Source organism: Trematomus bernacchii, unplaced genomic scaffold (genome assembly GCF_902827165.1).
Source record: "Trematomus bernacchii unplaced genomic scaffold, fTreBer1.1, whole genome shotgun sequence".
In the NCBI taxonomy this organism is placed as follows: domain Eukaryota; kingdom Metazoa; phylum Chordata; class Actinopteri; order Perciformes; family Nototheniidae; genus Trematomus; species Trematomus bernacchii.
The window spans coordinates 16,426,218-16,447,733 of NW_022987720.1; the positions used below are offsets into that span (position 1 = coordinate 16,426,218).

Consider the following 21,516-nt stretch of genomic DNA (forward strand, 5'->3'; position numbering starts at 1 on the left):
AGTGGAGGGACCTGCCAGACACTTAGGATGTCTGAAGAGGCCAGCAGGGAAACATCAAGTACAACACCTTTAAGCAAGTACGAGTACCTAAAGCAAATTAATAAAACAAAAACAGACATATACACAGAACAAAAATTCAAAACATATGAATGTTTTTCATAGTTGCAGGAAATACGATATGAAGGAGCAACACCTCCAGAATATTTTCCTATCCATTTAGACGGTAACAAAGCTTTATGGATCCAGTTTAAAAGTCAATATTCACAGTATGATTTTCATAAACTTTCCCACAACAACCACAGTGCTGAGTATCGAGTGACTTTCTAATGTGTAAAGCTTTCGGTCCTCAGGTCTGATTATTGACTGAGCCATCGCAAGTCTTTGTAAAGTACCCGATTATTAATGCATTGCCCTTTATTCTGGTAAATGACACAAACATTGCAGGCTATAATGTGGATCATCCTACCGCCACAGGAAATGAAGACTAATGCTATGGAAAAGGAGAGCCAGGAGGACATCTGGATCACATACATCTTGGCCGCGTTTTTTCCAACCGTGTAACACAAATAGTGTAGGACTGTGTGGACGTAAAGCACTGTGATTTAGCAGAGGGCTCCGAGAGCTGAGGTTTTCAGGTTGCATGTTTTAAAGTCTACCAAGAACTACAGTAAAATCACCAATCAGTCAATCACAAAGCACGTACAGCTGTTCTATCAGAGAGTTAACTGCAGGTCATTCACCACAGAGGTACAGCAGGTGGTTAGAGTTCCTGATAACAAAGCATAAACGCAAACGCTGAAGCAGTCCTGTACTAGGAATAGAAATAGAAAATGCAAGTTTTTGACTCCGACAATAACTCTTTAACCTACAAATAAGAGTCAAGACAGGTAGCAAGAACTAAATGTAACTACCTTCACTAAAATAGTTACATGAAGATACGAGTGTTTAAAAGTGTTTAAGATTGAGTAAGATACAGGAACGGGAAAGTGTTTGTTTTATTAACCTCTGTGTTTATTTAGTACTTTGTATTTTTGGGTGATGCTATTGTTAGTCTGAGTCTGTCATATCCTTTTTGTTTTGCTTTGTTTTGTGTTTAAATATACAATATCCTAACCACTGAAATACTGTATACGCCAGAATATAAAATAAAAACATATCATAAAAAACAATTTCACAGAAAAACAAATTTTGACCGACAAAATAAATAATACTTACTAATAGTATTGAGTCTCTTTTGGCTGTTAAAGGTAATATTACATATTTTTCACTGTCTATTCTTCAGCTCTGTAGCCCACACAAATAAAAGACCTGAGGCATTGGAAGAAACATTTAATAGAAAGCAGTAGAAAAAAGACATTGTAAATAAATAAAAAAAGTTGATCTAATTGGTAAAAAAAACAGTTTCCAGCCTTGTAAAATAACAAAAGCACGGACATTTTAGTAGTTACAGTGTTAATGTGCTGCAGTTTGTTTACAATAGTGCAATATAATAGATACAGTAGTTGGAAATAGCTACAATGAATATAAATGTGCCACAACCGGGGTGTTGGACACATATGAGACATTTGAAGTTCCTTTGGACAGCATTAAATACAAAATGTATTCAGTTATCAGTCTGTACTGTAGTGGGATAATAACATGTCACAGTTTAGACATATGTGTGGGCGAAGGAGATGGCCTGCTTCTGTGATAAACATCTGATGTGACTGCAGTGCATTACAAGAGAATTTCACAGTTTTAAAAACATTTAAATATCCCTTCCCTCCTAAAATTGCTAGGACAGTTCAGGCTGGGACTGAGACCTGAGCTGGCAGCGAAGGAGCCCGGCTCTGCTCTTTAATGAATTCTTATAACGAGCGATAGGCAGATAAATGTGACATCTTGAGGAATGAGGAATGTCAGTTATTTGGTCTGTTGACAACAAAAGAAAACTCCCTGGGACTATTTAATAACCAAAGTCTGGCAGTGACTTCAACCAGGCATAGTTTAGAAAAAAACTCTTCTTAATGAAATAAGGCCAAGACACAAGACAGACGAAGCACAGCGTCTTCGAAAGCAAACACAAGAAGCAAAAGGAAAACATGCACAAACCCCCAAACGATTTGGATGCAAAATGTGTTTGGCAACGCATGTCCTGTAAAAACTTAAGTTAAAAGCAGATCAAGCTCAGAGAGATTACTGTAAGGAGACTTCTTCTGAAAGCTTGGTTTAAAAACACTGACATGTCGGAGACTCGCTCCACATGTCGATGTTTACAGTGCAGATACCCTTCCAGAATAAACATCCGAGGTTTTCTCCTACAGAGGTGTGAGAGTGCCGGTGACGGGGGAGATGGCTTAGCAGGGAGAGAGGTGACAAGTGTGTGTGTGGTGGCAGTGCTGGGGAGGATGGGGGGGGGGGATTATGGCGTGTCTGGGTGGGCCTTAAAATAACGAGCTGGACGAGGGAGAGGGCGGCGCGTGTGCTTGTGACAGTTGGTGAGCCATACAGTGGGGGGAGGGGGAACAGACGGGACGAGAGGAGGCTAATTTATAAATCTTTTTTTGTTTTTTCTGTTGTTGTCCAGTTGGCGGGCCTCAACAGTCCACTCTGCGGAGACTGGACCTACTGTAGGAGTTCCTGCGAGAGAAACGCAAGAACAAACATGATTACTTCATTTTGATAAAAAGGAAATCGGAAAATCTACTAAATCCATAGAGGTGTAATTTGTGTGATTCTTGAATTATTTATGATTAGTTCATTTGAGAGACAAAATCCTACCCAGGGAGAGATAGTTGTGAAAAGTATCTTTCTGTTATACACATTATAATGTGTAACATACAATCTAACATTGAGAAACTGATTGTCAGATACTCATTTGTCCTCAGTTTGAAAGCATCTCTCTGGCAGGTGCTGTTGGCTGGAGCTCTGTTTTTGATTATGAAGCAGCAGTCCTCGGGCCCTCACATGCAAACACAGAGCTGGTGCCAAAAGCAGATGAAAACATATGGTGATAGTTTCCATAGTCAAACAGGCTGCAATACTTTGCAAACTTTCTTATAAAAGTGATTGCACATTCTTGGAGAAATGTGACAGTTTTCAGTCCCTGCATTGTGTGTGCAAAAACACAGATTCTATCAGCCTATGACCTGGGGTATGATGCATTTTGGTTTTAAGTTACTCTTGTGTTGGTCAGATGGATTTGAGGAGCAGCATGAGCTCATATTGTGTCTTTCTGTACGTGGGCGTGGGCGCGTGTGTGTGTGTGTGTGTGTGTGTGTGTGTGTGTGTGCACGTGTCTCAAGTTACCGTTGTGCTTGCGTAGTCTGAGCTGGCAGGCTCCTGTATAGCTGGGGGATCTTGCGGTTGATGAGAGGACCCAGAGATTCTTTCAGTTTATTGTAATTCCTCTCCATCTCTCTGTGGTACTCCTTCTGATCCGACCCAATCAGCGATTTATTCTTCCTCAGGGCATCCTCACACCTGCACGAAAAAGAGCAGAGGACACATGGGGTGTTGGGGTTTGTTTTTATTAGGTACACAGCAGTCTGCGTCTGGGACGTGGAGTGTGTCATCACCTCTTTGTGAAGTCTTTAAAGCAGAGGCGCAGCTTGTTGTGATGACGGAACAGCTTTGGGTCATCAGGAATGTCGGAGAGAAAGACCTGCGCCACCTCCAGGGGGCCCTGTGAAGGAGAGACGGTTACATCTCTGCTCAGGAATGTCCCAGACTCTCAACACAGTTTTGGATGGGATTAATATTTCAGGAGGATGTGGGATTTTGACATGTTAAATGCATTACAGTTATACGTCATGAGTGAAGCACTTAAGCAGGCACCTGGTTGACGGTGGTGCCCACAGAGCCCTGCAGCACCATCTGCAGCATCTTGGCGTCTGCAGGGTCCTGGTTTGTAGCGAAGGCGAGCTCCTGAGTCTTCTTCTGCATGTCCTCAATGGCCACCTCCATGGGGACAAGAATGATCTGGAGAACAAAAGAGACAGAAATAGTTGACTTCTTTTCCCCCCATGCACTACATCCATATAACAGCAGACCAAATATTTCCCTAAAACAGCAGCTTAGTTTGCTAAAAATGTGAGTTCCCATACAACCATTTTATTTTATTTACTTGTCTGTAACTTCAAAAATAAATGTATTAATTTAAAGGCAAAACATCATATTTGTTCAATACCTAATCAGGGAGTTTTTTTGCATTTTATCTTTCAATTTCAACAACATTTACCGCAAGTTTAAAACTACGTTGTAATCAAGGACAAAATAGGTGATGATCTTTGCAGTTTAGTTGCATGGAAACATGACACAAAGAGCCGAGACACACACCTCCTCCTTGTGGATAACGTTGATGCGTGTCTTGATGTAAGGGAACGCGTGAGACGTTGTGAGGATGCTTTTGCGTTTGTACTGCTCGTTCAGGTCTCCGTGGGCCCGGCCGTCCAGAGTGAAGGGAGTACAGTACATGAAAGTACGCAGGTTGTAGTTCTTGTCAAAGTACGTGATTCTTTCCTTTAGCTCGTATGTGTCGAAGAAGGGCTCGACGTAGGTGATCTGGAGGTAGGCCTGAAACAACAACCAACAACACAATTACAACTTTTGCCAATTCTGTATTGATTTATTATCAGTCACTTAATGTACGTGTAATCCTACCTTGTTGGGATCCAGTTTGTTTTTGTCCACTGGGTTGGAGTCCTTGATAATTTCAACTACGTCATCCCCGTACCTCTCTGCGTAGAACTCCTGTGTATTAAAAGGATTCATCTTTAGAGATATGATTCTCATTAATCATTATTGACACCTTTGTTCGAGTAGTTTACATGCCTCGAGTCTGTGGGAGATCTCGGCTAATTTGGTGATGGATGGCTCCTTGTAGACAAACTCCTGTTCATCCAGGTCTCCAAACCGGCAGCCATAGAAACCCACCCGGAAGTAGGTCCCAAACATTCTCTAAACACTGAAGACAGGATACGAGATAAGATTATTTTAAAGTTGAAATATGTAAACTGAGTGAAAAAAAACTACTTTAGTAAGACAAAGAGAAAATATATATCTAGACTAAGAATTATTTCACAACAGTAAGGCGGGGGGAAAAGAGATGGAAACCGTGTAAGAGGGGCTTGAGAAATGTCAAAGTGAAAACCACTCACCAGTAACATGTCACCGGAGAGAAGAGGACCAGCAATAAGAAAGAAAGAAAAGATTGTCAGAACAGAAAAAAATGAATTTCTGAAACAATTTGACCTCACATGTAATATTCTTAATAACAAATGAACATGTTACCTCCCATCCCGAACTCTGAAAAAGTGAAAAAAAGAAAAGATACATAAGATGGAATCCAGAATGAAGTATATTTTCTCATAAACACTCAGAGGGCAGTTTTTGCTGGTGATTTCAGGTCAACTCACTTGGTTGTAGACTTTGTTGAAGGCATCCTGCAGCTTCCCGTGGACAGTCGCCAGCTTTTTGAAGTCCCTGTTGGCTTCATGGATGGGCAGCAGAATCTTGTATACTTCATTTATGGCCTCGTACATGGCGGCCTGGGGTTACAGCACAACAGAAAGCCAGTTTCAAACATTGCGCCCAACACTCCTTCAGCCATGTTGATGTTGCAACAGTCTGTCCCCATGTGGTCGGAGAATACGAGTCGTACCATGTTGAAAGAGGCAGCTGCTTGCTCCAGGAGGCCCACCAGGCCGGACTCACTGAAGTACTTCCCAGCACAAATCCCCTCCTCCTCTGGAGACAGGACGTCATCGGACACAGCTGACTCTTCCAATACGTTCGAGGAAATATTCTGAGGGAAAAAATCGAGAAGTGAGAAGAAAAGAAATACAGTCTTATACATACAGAGAACTGAAGTGACCCATTCACAGCAGTGCCTCTTTCCCGGGTGGCAGCAGGTTACACAAAATAAATCAAAGTCCAGGATACTAAGATAGATAATATTTGAATAACCTTTTACATTTAAAATCAATAAGGGAGCAAGCACGCATTTTGCTTTATCAGATTCCCTTTGTGCTTGATTGCTAACAGGTGGGCCATTAAATCATCAGCTGCTGCTTAAGGGGAAAATCCAACAAGTTCCCATTCTGTTATAAAATCCATCCATCCTGTCATGAACAATAATGTTATAAATACATCGTCTTCCATTTCAGATCCGCGAAGCTTTTTCCGTGGACTCCTTTCAAAGCAAACTCAAAATCTCTTCGCATCTGTCTTCCTTGTAAACTAATTTCCATCACCTAGTTTCCATCTACATTACCATCACTTCAGTCACATGGCAATATTTATGTTGATGTATAATGTTTTTATAATTTTAATGCTATGACGTTTGTATTTTGTTTTTGTCTTTGCTTTGTACAGCCCTTTGAGGCATTTCTTGTGATTTGCGGCTATAATAAATTAGTGTTATTTAATTTGATTTCCATCATGATACACAAGACTGACTTTTTTTACACACAAAAAATGAAAATTATGTCTATCTTACAATCCTGAATCTTTTTGTTTTATATAAAATATCATATTTGCACTTTTAAACAATTGCAGGCTTGAGTCTTGGTTTCCACTTTCTATCTCATTCTGCCGTACTGCTGTAAGGAGAGTGAGCCTCCAACAGCGTGCACTGACCTGAAAGGTGACACATCCGATGGGCAGGTAGCGGCAGTCCTCCAGCATGTTGAGGTATTCTGCCACCAGCGCTGCGCTGTGGACCAGACAGTGGGCCGCCTCAGCGTGGTTCCCTCTCTCAGAGTGTTTCCCCGCCATGTTCTGGAGCCACGTCAGGCGCAGGTCAGGGGAGTTCTGGTAGCCCTTTGCGATCCTGGGAAAAGAAAAACAGTCAAATATCAGAGTCTTTATTTGAGACACTTTCTTGTTGTTTGCAAGCCGTATTCATGTGCGTTCCTGTACCTGTACATCAGGTCAATGAGCATCTCTGGATCCTGCTGATGCTCTTTCATTTTTACAGTGTCAGTAAGAATCATGTGCAGGTTGAACACCAGATCCTGGACCTGCAGTTTCAAAAGAGCAACACAGCACATTAGTATATAAGTCTAATCCATCTTTGCTGTTCCTGATTACACTTTTTCACAGAAGCGTTACATGCCTGCTCTGGGAAAGGCGTGTCTCGCAGCTCCAGGTCCTCCTCAGCATACGTCAGGATCGTCTTGAGCGAATGACGAAGATGATCCTCGTTGAAGTTTTGCGACGTTCCCACCAGAGACGACAGGGACATTGTGACTTGCATCTTCACTCTAGCGAAGTTCTGGTAAAAGGGGGAAGTTAGGAAAGAGCGTGACTCAGTATTTACAAAGCATCTAATCCTCAAACATCCAGTACAGTCCATTACATCCATTTTGTTTTACTGACATGTCCCCGATTATTACAAGAATATTAAAGAAAGATGGTCAACGATGCAAAGACAGTGTCCAGACTTACATTTCCTATCTCAAAGTTCTGCCTCATGAGCAGGTACAGAGAGGCGGAGGCGTGACTTCGGACCGAGCCGACGCTGCTGCCGCAGTGACGGAGGAGACGCAGGCACAGGTCGGCACAGAGCTCCGTGTCCTCCTCAAACAGCATCTCTGGGAACTACACACACAAACACACTTTCATCTTGTATACAATGTATTATTAAATGTATTATAGTCAGTCTCATTGACATCAAGGTCTCTTTTCCAAGAGAGACAGCAGAAAAAGAAACATTCACAACTACACAAAACAGTCAAAAGCATCACAAGAAAACACTGGATAGTAAAGCTTTAAAATCTTTAAGGGGAATGTAGAATTGTTGGTTTAGGGATATGTGCGGCTCATTTCATTAAAAAAAAGGTGTATAGAAACATTTCCTGCCAAAATCAGTGCGTGCATGAGGGATATCTAAGTTTAAGTAGATAAAGGATATTGTACTGTATTAGATTTAAACGAGAAAATAAAATGTTAGGTTGTTTGTAAACTTGAACAGTAGAGCTTTAAAACGTATAACATAAAGGAATATTTATTTTGGAATGCAATAAAATAAAAGATATGCATATAAGTAAAATATACACCTGAAATAATGTAGTTGTTTTCCTTAAATAGTGTTAAAATGTGTCAGTTGGTGTTAGATTCTTAACAAGGAAGGAGAACAATGTAAAAAGGGAAATGTGAAAGTGCGTAACTTTTGACAATATTTAAGCTACATTGACATCAGATTGCTAAACACTAACTAACTAAATATAATAGAGAAATGTTTGCATGATGTACCTTGAAGACCAGAGCCCTCTGTGTAGTGAAGCAGTGCTGCAGGAAGAGGGCGCTCTGGTTGCCTGCCATGCTGTGGAGGAGCACTCTCAGCACTCCACCCAGAACACTCTCCTTCAGCTCCGAGGCCACCACAGTCTGACAGAGAGACACCACAAATTACAGCAAGACATTTCTACACAGTAGTGGACATTACTGTACGGGTGGGCGTGAGTTGATGATTGGTTTACCTTGACAACAATCTCCAGAGTGTCCAGTACTACCAGAGAGGCCTCTGTCGCTAAGTTTCCATCCACCACTGACTCCTGCTCCATCTCAGCTTTAGTCCTGTAAGAGGTGTTATTTCACAACCATCAGTGTAACATTCAGACACTATTTAGAAGAAGAGACAGCATGGTATACCACGTTTATGATTTAAATTGTAATCACTAAATAAATGAATGTAAACATACTTATCGACTCTGTCTGTATTTTGTCTCCAGTGCGTGACATTCTTCCGCCACCGAACGTTCTCCTGACTGCCGTAGGGACTCCTTTCTAGAAAAGTAAACACATTATATACATCGATTAACACAAATATATAAATAACAAGAAGCTACACCCTGTCACACATTACCGCGCTCTCATGCTACTGACCTCTGCAGCGGCGGACCATCTCCTGACGAGCCCCGATGGTGCCCAGAATGGCCTCCTCCAGTCGGGCCTTCATGTCCTGGGACTTTTTAAACGTCAGGCTGTTGATTCTCTCCAGAGCCTTTTTCCCCTACAAAAATCACACAAAAACAAATCAGGGAAAATATAAAAAACATATTTCAATTAAATCTAAAACTCCAGTAAAAATAAGAGGGGGCAACATTTGTATTCACTTCAGTAAGACTCAATTCATGAACAGTTATAAACTACAAAAAAAACAAGAGAACACCGCACTAGTAATAAATCAACATAAGCTACTTTTTTTAAACTGCTACTGACATAATTGTAATAATGTGAAGCAGCTCTGGGACGTCCAAATTGAGCACCTGGTTTTCACTTTTTTTGATTGTATAAATGATAAAGACTCTATAGTAGTGACACAGCATGGTTATTGTACCTTGTATTCAAAGCAGGAGACACAGAGATGCAGCAGGTCCAGCAGGCGGTTGATTTGCAGCACAGACAGATCCGACACCCAGCGCTCCAGGAGAGCAGCATCTGCATTCTTCAGCACCCACAGGAAGCTCACCAGCAGAGTCCTGCTGCACTCGGCAGACAGAGAGCTGGACTGGCGCCCAGCCTGGTGGAGAAAAATACACAAACTCAGAGCCAGTCTTTTAATCCGCCTCAGAACAAAATGGCTGTTTACAGTGAGGAAAGGAACAGAGAGCCATCTACAGGCTTAGAGGAGCAGTTGTAATAACATTGTAGAAAAGAACAATAACATGAGAGAATGCAAACGCTGAACGTCTGCTTGGAGTTACAGAAAGGCCAGAGTGGTGTCTGCTGAGCAGCAGCCTCCCACTCAGAGGTCAGCCTGTAGGGCCGGGGGGGCAGCCTGACCCCCGCCGCTATCACTCACCGCTGTGGGCAGCGCAAACGGGTTGGCTTTGACATGCGGCAAAGGGGAGCCGGCAATCGCCATGGCAACAGACTGACTGATAGTGCTACCGCTGTCTGGGTCAGTATCGTCGGCGTGGGCTGTGCTATGGCGCCCCCGAGCAGGCGAGGAGTCTAGGAAGAAAACGAGAAAAGCACTCAATAAATACTGGAAACATTTTTTCAAATGAAATAAATGTGCGGAGGAGGTGCATCGCCATAACGACAATATCGGTGGGTGGCATATATGTTGTGCTTACCAGAGAAGTCGTGGAGCTGATGGAACGTCTCCATGACGATGGGGACGAGTGGCAGGTAGAGCTGAGCGATGTGGGCTCTGACCTGAGGGTCGGTGTAACGGGGGTCTGCATCATGGCTGCACAGCAGGGAGTGAACAGCACTAATGGCCTTTTTATGAAGGAAAAACACCCTGTTGGTAAGAAAAGAGAATATCAGCATATTTGTTGGTTCCTCGCTGTGAGCAGTACTGTGTTTCATTTTAAAGTTCACACTTTGTTGATCCCTAAAGGGGAACTGAATGAAACTCCTGATTCTTATATAGTGTAACCAGTAAGAACCTACCCTTCTCCTTCAGGATCAAGGATGAGGGAGAGTTCAGTAAGCATCAGGCCAGACAGGAAGTGCTGCTGGCGGAAAGGGACGGAGAGCTCAAACATGGTGGCCACACCCTGGTCCTGCACCATACTGGAAAACGCTGAACTCTGAGGATACAGAGTGAGATGAGGTTGAAGGAAAGAAGTATACACAAAATAATAGGGCTTAATCAAATAGCTTAAAGTAACATTCATAACTTTCACATTCAGATTATAAAACTAAAAAAATAAGGATTTTGTTGAGGTGTTTCGGAGTGATGACATCATAAAATATGACGACAGACATACAAAGCTTCTTTTGAAAAAGGTCAATAGAAGCTTTCAATGTAAAAAAAAAAAAGTATATTAAAGCAACTTAAATCAGATATATTGTGTTTTCCCGCCCGCTTTAGTACCTGTGAGGTGGTGGAGGAGGTGGAGGGGGAGGGGGAGGCTGGGGGGCTGAGAGTGGAGCACGGCAGGTTGAGGATGACGTAGTGCTCGTGGCTGCACACGATGCGAGTGAAGTCCACCCTCAGGGCAATCAGAGAGCTGGGGTTCTGCGCCGTGTGAAGCTTGTTGGCAATCTGTTTAACACACCAATTTGTTTAAAACAGTATCAAATGTGCCCGGGAGCATTAGGATTTAAAGTGTTTGATATCAAAGGAAAACAGGGAGAGGAGCACCTGTTTGTAGTAGGAGCGGATGAGGTTGAACACAAAGCCCCGGTCCATGAGAGACAGCAGGTCATTCAGGAAAAAAGCCAGACTGCTATTCAACCTCTCCACAAGCTCCACATCCTGAGAGAGAGAGGGGGAGAGGGAGGGGGAGAGACAAGTGTGGACAAGAGTGAGCAAGAGTACATATGATTAAATAAAAGGGAAGATACTGTATGATATATATAAAAAGAAAAACAGACATTTTCTGTAAGATTGGGTTATTAAAATCACTGAAACCAATGAAGATTGAGCATGCTTAAGAGATAAGGCTACTTTCTATTGGTTAAGAACTTTTACACACCATCTGGCCATCTTTAATAATTCAACATTTTGTTCATTAACAAACATGGACTTTTATCAGTTAATTTCTTGAACTGCTTGTGGTTTGGCTTGTGGGATTTGGGGTACCTTGTGGTATCGATTGGCGATGTCTGCACTGATGGCACACACAAGTGCAGCGACGTCGTCCACAAAGCGGTCAGGGAAACGCTGACGCCGGGCAACGTCCAACTTGGAGGTCAGGAACAAGTGGTGGGACATGCTCTTTGTCTAAAAGAGAGGGAGTATATGGAAACAGTCACTCAATGAGAATATTAACTATCCTGCTATTACAATGGTTCCTCAAGTAGTAAAGGTGTGTAGTAGCATTTTGAGTTTTGTCTCTTAAGAAAGTGGTGTCAGATGAATACAGTTCTACAAAGCCATACTCACCATAAGCTGGAAGAAGAACCAGGCCTGCTGAAGCGCTGCCTCCCTCACCGTGCTGGTGCTCACCACCCACTGCAGTGACAGCTCCTCATGGAGCAGCTGCACATGGACCAACATGGAGACCAGTTTAGCTTACATGAGCGCATTTTCTAATATAATAGATGCGTTTTAAGATTACAGTGGTGTGTGTTTGTGTTTCTTAATTGTTAATCAAATCCATAATTCAGGTAAATAATATTTAAAATTAAAAGCAATAAGTGTTTTGTGTAAAATGTTGGTAAAATGTTAAATGTGTGGTAGTAAAAATAAATGTAACTCATTTATTAGTAAATCTACCAGAGACTGAGCATATGAAATATTCAATGTATCAACAAACATAAATCACACCAACTTACAGAAAGAGACAATTGTTAAAATGTCATGAATGACGATGAATGTTCATGACAGGGAAAGTTGATGAAAGTTAGGACTTCAAAATGGGTTAGTTTGATGTGAAAAATGTAACTTTTACAGTTTGTCATGGTAGATGTCAGCTTTACCTTCTTGGTAATCTGCCTTGGGGGAACTGAAAACAAGGCCACGCTGTCCAGAAAGGCAGACATGCGATTGCAGCTGCGGTCGCTTGCCTGACATGGAGTGGTGGTGAGGTGAAGCCACGGAGATGAGGACAAAGTGACGTGAAAATGGATGAATGGAAATTGATGGGTGGGCAGAGAACTCTTTATAATCTCTGGTAAGAGCCACAGGCAGAGATTATGTCTCTCAAACCCAACAGATATGGTCTGTTAGTTGGCGGTGAGAGGATGAATTGGGAAAGACAGACGAGATGCAACATGTGTGATAGGAGGCTAGCAGAGTGAGAGGCAGACAGAAACACTGAGGTAAGGAATGACCCGCGAGAGTTGATCAGAGATGGAACAGGATGGAGGTGGTGAGTAGGAGGTGAAGGAGAGGAGGAAGAGGAGGAAGAGGAGGGATTTGGCACCTGCTTGAGCTCACAGCTGGAGTTGGGGTTTCGGCGCAGCACAGATCTGGAGCCCCCGGGGGCATAAGCAGAGTTTACCCAGGAGTGGGAGCGGTCAATGCCCTGCCGAAAGCCACCAGGAACACACACAACACACACACACAGAGTGCGGCAGGAGGCAAGGGCACAGTGAGTAAAGGGAGGTCATTTATAAACAAGATTACTCAAGGGATAACATCGGTAAGAGACAAATAAGGGTCACGGAGTGTAGAGAAGTGAAGCTTGAATTAGCAAAGAAAGCAAGGGGGGGTGGAATCAAAGGGAGGGCTGGAGGTACTGAATGTAACAGGAGGCACAAAGAATAATTACATAAGCAGCATCATTAACTGTGGGCACAGAGATATCAGTCAACCTAAGCGTATTCAATCTGCAGTGACTGTGAAACACTGTCTAAGAAACAAATTGACAGACTGATATTGCAAACACATGAACCCTGTGTGGGGATATGTCACCTGGGAACCATGAAAACACACACTTTCATTTTTTGATGTTGTATCTTTTCTAAATGTACTAGGGATAGAACAAGATGGAGATTCATAATACAAAACACCCACATATATTACACACTTAGCAAATGAAAGTAATGTGCACAATAAACAATAAACCCCTATGAGAACACAAGGCAGAGAGCAAATACATAACAGACTTTTAGAGCAAAACATGCAAAATGTAAAACTTTAAATCTGTAAATGAAGTATTTAACTGCCCGAAGGACTTGAGAAAAACAACTCTGAAGGAAAACTTCGCCCCAAAATGACCATTTGTGTAACAATTACCCGCCCTGTGTTGCCTTGAATTATTTGTCTTGCATGCCTATTCATTGAACAAAGACTCAAAAATGGAGAGAATTCTTCAGGAATTGTAGTAAATGGAAATGCGTCTGTTGTGCTAAATATTTTAACAAAAATGCACGTGTTTGGGAAGTAGTGAGCATACAACTGGATAAATGAGACTTGGATTATACGGCACGTGTCGCGTGAAGAGACTCTTTGTCCACCTTGGAGGCTTTCAAGAATAATTCACGGTGACTTAGTTATACAATTGATCTGGTTTTGAGGGTGAAGTATTTATTAGATAAGAACACACAACAGTTGTACAGCTCTTATGAGAACAGCAGGGTGCAGCTCACCTTGCTCCCGATGATCCTCTGCACCTCCTCGTCAGGAGACACCGGAGTGCTGGCCAGGTCGGGGTTGGAGTTGCTGATGCTCTTGGAGCGGGCCAGGTGGAGGCTGCTCGGCCGGGCTGTCACTCTCGATAAGGTGGCATACTGCATCGGTATGTCGTAGGCCTGCTTGCCAGCTACTCATGGAGATGGACGAATAGAAATGTTACATGGTGAAATATTAACGAGTCAACTGCCATGTGCCCGATCTAAAGTGTGCATGTGGGGCAGTGAGAGGCTCTTTCACCTCCTCAGATAGCGGACTCACCCGTTGCGGGTATTGGAGGTTCGGCGGTCGGCAGGCGGAAGCAGTAGTGGATGTAGGACGACAGCAGGTTGTTGCGGCCGTGCTGGTCCTGGTTCCCCTCCAGGTTCTTGTGGATCTGGTTGACCAACAGAGATATCGCTTCGAAGGAAGCCCGGCCAAGGTTCACTGCGGAGAAGGTTCACTTTACTCTATTTGATCATTACCACTATTTGATGTTGTAATAAAAAAAAAGTATGATATTGGCCCGAGCATATACCATGTCTTTTAGTGTTTCTATGTAGCTGAAAATAAGAAAGCTAAGGATGCATAAGTATAAGTAAAATACATTTTTTTTCTTAACTTGCAAAGACATTGATTATGAATCAAAATAAATCAAAATAAGGCGGAAAGGCGATATTTTTAGGCACAAGTACGTCTTACTTTTTTATTTAATGACTATTTCTGTTTTTTTTTTTTTATCTTGTTTTTGTGGCCTTTGCCTCAAAGCCATTTGTATTGCCTGTGGATGTTAGAACAGAGCATTTAATAGATAAATACATAAACAATTCATAGTCTTGTTATCTTCAATAACAGTCAAATGTATTATTGGAAACAGGATGCACAGTAGTGTTGAAACTTTAGTCTGTTTGCACAATTAAAGGTTGAAAATCAATCAGTGTGCTCCAGTCCTCTTATGTCCCTTGGAAGTAGCAGTTAATCGTCATCACATTATCCACTCAAATGATCAAAATTAGCATTTCAGCGTCGCTCTGGGAAGTGCACTTCAGATCTTAAATGGCAGAACTCACTCACCGATTTGGCCCGCGATGACCGGTGGGTAGACGATGAGCTGAATGAGCTTGTTGAGCAGCTGGTGCAGGAACCTGACACAGGTATCCAGCAGAGCCCCTCTCAGGGCAGACATGCTGGCCTTCAGCTCCCCCTCCATGTTTGCCTCGGTAATGATGACGTCCTTCAGGCGGAAGGGGAACGAGTACTCCTCCAGAACATACACTAGAGTGAAGAACTTATCCAGGTGGGGGTCCTAGAGTGAACAGCAGAATGAATATTAAGTATCACTTGAACTCGGTGATGTAATACGTGCAGTATAGGCTCCCTGCTTCTTCTAGAATTGATTTTAAAGTCCTTCAACTTGAATACAAAGCTCAGCTTCGCCTACACCACAGACTCCCTGTTGTCTTATGTTCCTTCACGAGCCATTAGATCCTCCACTTCTGTTTTTCTAGTCACTCTAAACCCCACTAAAGAGACACTTTGGGATATGCCAAACCCAGAGAGATTAGAGAGATGGCTCTGGAAATGTTTACACAAGACTTAAAAACCTTCTTCGAGCAACATTTATTAGCTGATCTTTTAAATATCTTTTTCCCCTCTGCAATACTGAGATGTATTCTTTATTATCTCTCAATGCGTTTCCTGTTTTTTTCTCTCTTTAAAGCACTGAGAGCTGCATTTATTGTATGCAAGGTGCTATATATATATATATATATATATATATATATATATATATATATATATATATATATATATATATAGCAAGGCAAGGCAAGTTTATTTATATAGCACCTTTCAACACAAGGCAATTCAAGGTGCTTTACAAAAATGAAAGACATTCAGACAAAGGCATTTCAAAACAGTCATTAAGAAGAAAAGATAATAAAAGAAACATTAAAAGAAAAAATACATGAATAAAAAGTTACAGTGCAGTTTAAGATATGAATAGTTCAATTAAAAGCAGCATAGCATATATTATGTATATATATATATGTGTGTGTCTGTGTGATTATTATTACTTATGTATTCTATCTCCCATTGTAAAGCGTCCTTGGGTTTCTTGAAAGGCGCTATATAAATCTAAATTATTATTATTATATATAGGTATTCTGATACAATCAAACTGTATTATTATCATTATAATTATTATTGTTATAATTATACACTGCTGGATGTATATGTAGGGCTACAGACGTGTAATACACTAGTACACAATAAATATGTATTATTTATCACTCTATATAAAAATGTGTCATATTTAATTAACAATAAATGAAAACTAGGGAGGCTATAATAAATAATTATAATATAATTTTCAGGACGTCCCCTGACACTTACCTATTTACAAAAGGCTTTTTAAAAGTGGGAGAATACCAAGTAGAAGATAGAAGAAGAAGATGGACCTTTAATGATCCACTCTGTTGTTATATACATGTGAAAGAGAAACTTAAGCATAGAAAGCACGTGTGTACCTGAGTGTGGACCGAGGAGGCGGCCGTCACCTCCACATTGAACACTCCTTTGTGGTTATCCACCCACTTCATGCCTGGGAGCTGGACCTGCCGCAGAGTGACATCCAACTCAGTTAACACTCAGTCCCATCACAACAGGAGAAGGTAATGACAGGCTGACTGATATACACATCGTCTCTTTCAACACACTCACGTCAGGGGTGAGTACAGAGTAGCTGGGCGGGGGCTTCTCCACAGACACAGGCAGACTGAAGGAGCCGGTGCGCAGTCGGCCATGCTGCATCAGAGGGATCCACTGCAGGCAGACAGAGAGACACGCGATCAATCACCGATGGCGAGACAAAAGAAGGAGCGAGCAAACGAGCAAGTGTGTGGGTGAGGAGTGTACTCACAGTGTAGCCCACAGGCGTCTCCAGGGGGGTGTTCAGTTTGGTTTGGCAGCTGATGTGGTAGAAGGTGAACAGGAGATGGTGGTTGTCTGTTAGATTGGCAGGAATCTTCATCTTTATCTCCTCATAGAACTCAGGAGATCTGTTGGCAAGAGTTAAACACAATGTTAAAGGCAAGTTGGACAGACTCCAGTGCAGTGAAGGTCAGCAGAAGACGGGGCCTTACTTGTTATGGTAGATGATGGGAGTGTACGCATCCTGCATGAACTCGGAACTACTGGACTTCCCAAAGATGACCTGGTCAAACAGCAGAGTGTACATTTAGTTTCTCCTTGACAAATAGGAGGATATCCTTTGACATGAGTATCCTTATGGATCCTTATGGATCATTCAAAGACTTACACTGTCAACAAAAACAAACTGTTTTTAAGTTTCCCTCTAGAGATGTGTTTAACCTAGGGCTGCAAATACTGATTATTTTCAAGATCGACTCTACTGCCACAAATATTTTTAAATTAAAGGTGGGGTAGGTAATTTTGGAGAAACCAGCTCGAGTGCGCTAGAATTTGAAAATACACAACCGGAAAAAATCTGCCACTTCCTTATAGAGCCCCTCCTCCAACACACACGAACGCGCACATGACCAATGAGGGCACGAGATAAGTTTAGCCGGGTCGGCTAAAATGATTGGTCGTGCTTTTTACAGTACTACGGCTTCCACAGATGACATTTTTTTATGGATTTTTTGTCAAAGCACTTAAGATATTCATTGCTATCGGGATGTTAAGAGCATTCCATGGAATATAACAAAAGTGTATATCGAGCCGGTTTCTCAAACTTACCTACCCCACCTTTAACTGATAACCATTTAGGCTGTGAAAAATAGCCATTACAATTTCACAGAGCAAAACTTGACGTTAAAGCAAAAGACAAAATAGCGGAACATATTGAGCTCAGAACGATGAATTATGTAAAGCCAGGAAAACCCTCTCATGAGGCTGGAATCAGACAATATTAAAATCGTTTCACTATTTCTGCCTGAACAATGACTGAAATGATTCATAAAACGGATGAATCGATAATCAAAATAGCCAATTGCCAATTACTTTTCATGCTATCGACTAATTGTTTAAGCTATTTCTCTTCAGACCTTACATTTTAAAGGTGGGGTAGGTAAGAAACCGGCTCGAGATACACTTTTTGTTATATTCCATGGAATGCTCTTAACATCCCGATAGCAATGAATATCTTAAGTGCTTTGACAAAAAATCCATAACAAAATGTCATCTGTGGAAGCCGTAGTACTGTAAAAAGCACGACCAATCATTTTAGCCGGCCCGGCTAAAATGATTGGATGGCCTACCTGCCTGTCAGCCTTCCATCTGTGCACAAACTTATCTTGTGCCCTCATTGGTCATGTGCGCGTTCGTGTGTGTTGGCGGAGGGGCTCTATAAGGAAGTGGCAGATTTTCTCCGGTTGTGTATTTTCAAATTCTAGCGATCTCGAGCTGGTTTCTCAAACTTACCTACCCCACCTTTAATACTCATATGGTTCAGTTTAACGGCACAAATGTGATTTCTTAAAAAAAATAAAATATTGTTTCTTCTCAAAAACTGAAAGCCTTCTAGTCTTAGACTGCATTTAGATGATTCTGCATAGTGAATGTCAAACATCCAATCAGGTTACAAGAAACAAACAATGTTACTTTAAGCCAGTAATGCTTAGTGTGAATCAACCATTTGAAATTCAATAAACAAAGAGTTCATAAACAAAAAAGATCACTAAGTTTTCTTTCCCTCTGTGCTCGGATAAATGCCCCTTTGAAGAAGCTCACTCTTCCAATAAACCATCGTATACTATTACACTGCCGCAAGCTGCCCTTTGTGACTGGAGCTTCTTTATACTGAGTGTGACTCACCTGCAGAGCTTGACTTGGGTCCTCTGCGGCCATGAACTGAACCTTCACAGCGATGTTTCTCACGGACCCCTGACGACTGCTGAAGTTCAGACTTTGTGGGTAAACATAGAGGAGATTCCTGAAAGTCAAAATAATAAAAGGCAGAAAATGAGCAAGACAACAAGGACAGAATTTAATAAAAAGACAGCAAATCCATGAAGGAGTTAAAGGAACTTATTTTTTTGGTTAATGACATCAAATGACAATCATAAAATAACATAATATACTAAGATGTAGGCAGTTTCACACCCTAGTTGGATCTTGTTATGTTCTCTGATTCTGTTTCAATCATTCCTGAAAACCTACAAAAGCATTTATTAGAAAATAAAAAGATAAGATATCCATGTGTGCACACGAGGGGAAAGTGTGACCCTGTATTGGCTAAGTGAAATGAACCATAACTACTGTCCAAGGCAAACATAAAGAGGTAACATTTGTTCATATTTTATTTAAACAGCAGTGTTTATTCACTTGTCAAGAGGCAATGACACACCACAAAATCACATAACTTTAAAATAACTTCATAAATGTACAGCGCAGATTATGATTATACATGTTCTGTATCAAACACAAGAAAACCAGATTTATATTTATGTATTTCACGTGTGTTCGCGACCTGAATGACTAAATGTGTCTCTCAGGGGTTAAAAGCAGGCCGGGTTACTGGGACTAAGGCCACAGACAAGACCTGGGATTAAACCCCAGCTGAGCTAATGTTTCACTATGGTATTGCATGTAGACATACAATATAAGGCGCACTGACCACCCTCCGAACTCATCATCCACTGGGGATCCTGATGATGCTAACATCTGCACAGCTGCGACAGAGAAGTACGCATTGAACCGAAACAGTGAAACAGACATTAGACCGCAGTGAGTTTGTGACTGCCGTCATGAAGATTATCTGGGGTCTGTGCCTGCTATTTTTGGCCGAGGGTTTGAGAGCAGTCCACGCAGCTCCGGTCAGGAGGACGACCAGCGAGGTGAAGGACAACGCTGCGCCGAAGGAAGAAGCCAATATTCTCCTGTTCGGCATCTTACAGTTCAGCGAATCGCTCAACTATGTTCATGAAACCACCGAGGCGAAGATAGTGAAAATCAGACAGACTTTGAGGAGCCATGAGGGGACTCTAGAAAAGCTGAATAGGCAGACTGAGCAGGCTGCGGAGGTGGAGAGACAGATAAAAGCAGCCATAGAGTCGCTACAGGTAAGAAAACACCCAAATATGTAAACAACAGATTCTTCGGGTGCTGCTTGTGTTATTGCAGGAGAGATAATCGCTGACTATCAAACTGCAGATCTAACGTGCAGGAGCAGAGGGGATAGACACAATATGTAGAGAATGTAAAATCGCAGACAGATTACAGAGAAAGAAAATGTTGAATAGACATACCAAAGCAGATCTATTCTATGTCTACATAAAACACTAATGCAGCTGTTCTTAGTTACTGTAGGCATCCGACTCTTTTCCTTTTCCCTGATGTATATGGATCAATGAAGCTCTTTCATCTGAGATAAGAGAGTGAGGGTGTCATTAGAGAGCTGCCAGCTGCACTGGGATGGTTGTTTGGGGACGAGGATAATATGTGCAGATGCTCCTTTGACAGGCCCAGATGGCCAAGCAACAGGCTCAGACCAAGATGACTAAAGACTTGCTGGCCAGCGTGGAGCAGCAAGAGGTGGAGCTCCAAACTAAAGTGAAGAAGCTGGAGATGTTTCTCAACACCAGCATCAGCATCAGCATCAAAGAGCTGCAGGTAACAGAGCGCTGGAACGTAGAGATAAAAGACACACTCTCACTGTGGGGGCTGCACGATTATAGACTCAATTATGATCATTTTGGATCATTGTTGAGATTATGATTATTTATTGTAATTATTTTAGGGACAACATGTATTACACTTTCACATTAAAATATCCTGCTCTATCAATATAAGCCCTTACATTTTTATTGTATGAAGCCAAAACCAGGATTCATTTTCAATGCTTTTGCAGCCTTACTTCACCGTCACACCAACCTGTACTTGTTTTTAGTCTTGTAAAAGCACAAGGCGACCAGAAGTATTTAAACACCAGTCACTGATTTGTTACTGAATAAGTTCCCTTTACTATATTGCCGTTTTCAGAAGAGAGCAGAGGAGCAATCCAACACCTTGATAGGTTTACAGCATTGGACCCAGTTCCAGAAAGAGAACATTGAGACTCAGAATGAGCAGCTCTCCAAACTAAAGATGATGGTGAGTCACTTGTTAAGTCTTTTGAACGTTTGTTGTTTATATTTGGTTAAATGTATGTTTCATTTTCTTCTTTCAGAGTGAAGCTAAAACATAGACTTTAACATTCACTACTGAAGTCTCCCAGACTACACTGCACTCCCTTCCAAGCCTGCAATGTGTGCGAAAGATCAACTCTAATGCCAGAAAACATTTGTGTTAGTACTCTTGTGATTATGTGCTTGTTGTTGCCGCTTTCTCCGTTTGTGTCTGTTCTTAGTCTTGACTTTGATGCACTAGTAATCTTTGTTTTTAAATGGAGCCTATCAAATGAAGTTTTTCTAAATGATTAAACATTCTGTTTCACCAAAGAAAATAAATGTGTATTTTTGTTTTTAAGTTTGAAAAGGAGAGGCAGAAGAAATCAA

At 41.7% G+C, this 21,516-nt stretch overlaps 2 protein-coding genes across 5 annotated transcripts in view; one reads left to right on the forward strand and one right to left on the reverse strand.

Annotated features, from left to right (window-relative positions):
* Positions 1-1,314: 1,314 nt before the first annotated feature.
* Positions 1,315-21,516, reverse strand: part of LOC117492350 (dedicator of cytokinesis protein 7-like) — a 28,779-nt gene continuing 8,577 nt past the window's right edge. The window contains exons 15-50 of one of the 4 annotated variants that reach the window (XM_034142552.1): positions 18,836-18,953; positions 17,143-17,213; positions 16,920-17,058; positions 16,721-16,822; positions 16,528-16,614; positions 15,074-15,305; positions 14,282-14,446; positions 13,978-14,150; positions 12,810-12,911; positions 12,364-12,450; positions 11,828-11,923; positions 11,525-11,665; positions 11,084-11,197; positions 10,814-10,984; positions 10,387-10,526; positions 10,065-10,234; positions 9,788-9,939; positions 9,323-9,505; positions 8,869-8,995; positions 8,685-8,769; positions 8,463-8,559; positions 8,236-8,370; positions 7,429-7,581; positions 7,097-7,255; positions 6,901-7,001; positions 6,619-6,811; positions 5,642-5,785; positions 5,397-5,528; positions 5,272-5,286; positions 4,813-4,938; positions 4,642-4,731; positions 4,318-4,554; positions 3,817-3,960; positions 3,558-3,664; positions 3,289-3,462; positions 1,315-2,619 (exon numbers count right to left, since the gene is read on the reverse strand). In XM_034142552.1, coding sequence (XP_033998443.1) covers positions 2,577-2,619; positions 3,289-3,462; positions 3,558-3,664; positions 3,817-3,960; positions 4,318-4,554; positions 4,642-4,731; positions 4,813-4,938; positions 5,272-5,286; positions 5,397-5,528; positions 5,642-5,785; positions 6,619-6,811; positions 6,901-7,001; positions 7,097-7,255; positions 7,429-7,581; positions 8,236-8,370; positions 8,463-8,559; positions 8,685-8,769; positions 8,869-8,995; positions 9,323-9,505; positions 9,788-9,939; positions 10,065-10,234; positions 10,387-10,526; positions 10,814-10,984; positions 11,084-11,197; positions 11,525-11,665; positions 11,828-11,923; positions 12,364-12,450; positions 12,810-12,911; positions 13,978-14,150; positions 14,282-14,446; positions 15,074-15,305; positions 16,528-16,614; positions 16,721-16,822; positions 16,920-17,058; positions 17,143-17,213; positions 18,836-18,953 — 4,705 coding nt within the window. In that variant the 3' untranslated portion in view covers positions 1,315-2,576. Of the gene's footprint in view, positions 2,620-3,288; positions 3,463-3,557; positions 3,665-3,816; positions 3,961-4,317; positions 4,555-4,641; positions 4,732-4,812; positions 4,946-5,271; positions 5,287-5,396; positions 5,529-5,641; positions 5,786-6,618; positions 6,812-6,900; positions 7,002-7,096; positions 7,256-7,428; positions 7,582-8,235; positions 8,371-8,462; positions 8,560-8,684; positions 8,770-8,868; positions 8,996-9,322; positions 9,506-9,787; positions 9,940-10,064; positions 10,235-10,386; positions 10,527-10,813; positions 10,985-11,083; positions 11,198-11,524; positions 11,666-11,827; positions 11,924-12,363; positions 12,451-12,809; positions 12,912-13,977; positions 14,151-14,281; positions 14,447-15,073; positions 15,306-16,527; positions 16,615-16,720; positions 16,823-16,919; positions 17,059-17,142; positions 17,214-18,835; positions 18,954-21,516 lie in introns of those variants that run through there. The other 3 variants (XM_034142551.1, XM_034142550.1, XR_004556847.1) reach the window with 3 other exon arrangements.
* Positions 19,674-21,464, forward strand: si:dkey-114l24.2 (uncharacterized protein LOC107990273 homolog). Its single transcript, XM_034142563.1, has 4 exons — positions 19,674-20,082; positions 20,483-20,632; positions 21,002-21,112; positions 21,189-21,464. Exons 1-4 carry the CDS (start codon positions 19,768-19,770, stop codon positions 21,204-21,206), a joined length of 594 nt encoding a protein of 197 aa, XP_033998454.1. The 5' UTR covers positions 19,674-19,767; the 3' UTR covers positions 21,207-21,464.

Coding starts and splice junctions, on each gene's coding strand:
- si:dkey-114l24.2 (XM_034142563.1), top strand. CDS start 19,768: ATGAAGATTATCTGGGGTCTGTGCCTGCTATTTTTGGCCGAGGGTTTG. Junction 20,083..20,482: donor CAGCCATAGAGTCGCTACAG/GTAAGAAAACAC, acceptor CTCCTTTGACAG/GCCCAGATGGCCAAGCAACA. Junction 20,633..21,001: donor TCAGCATCAAAGAGCTGCAG/GTAACAGAGCGC, acceptor TGCCGTTTTCAG/AAGAGAGCAGAGGAGCAATC.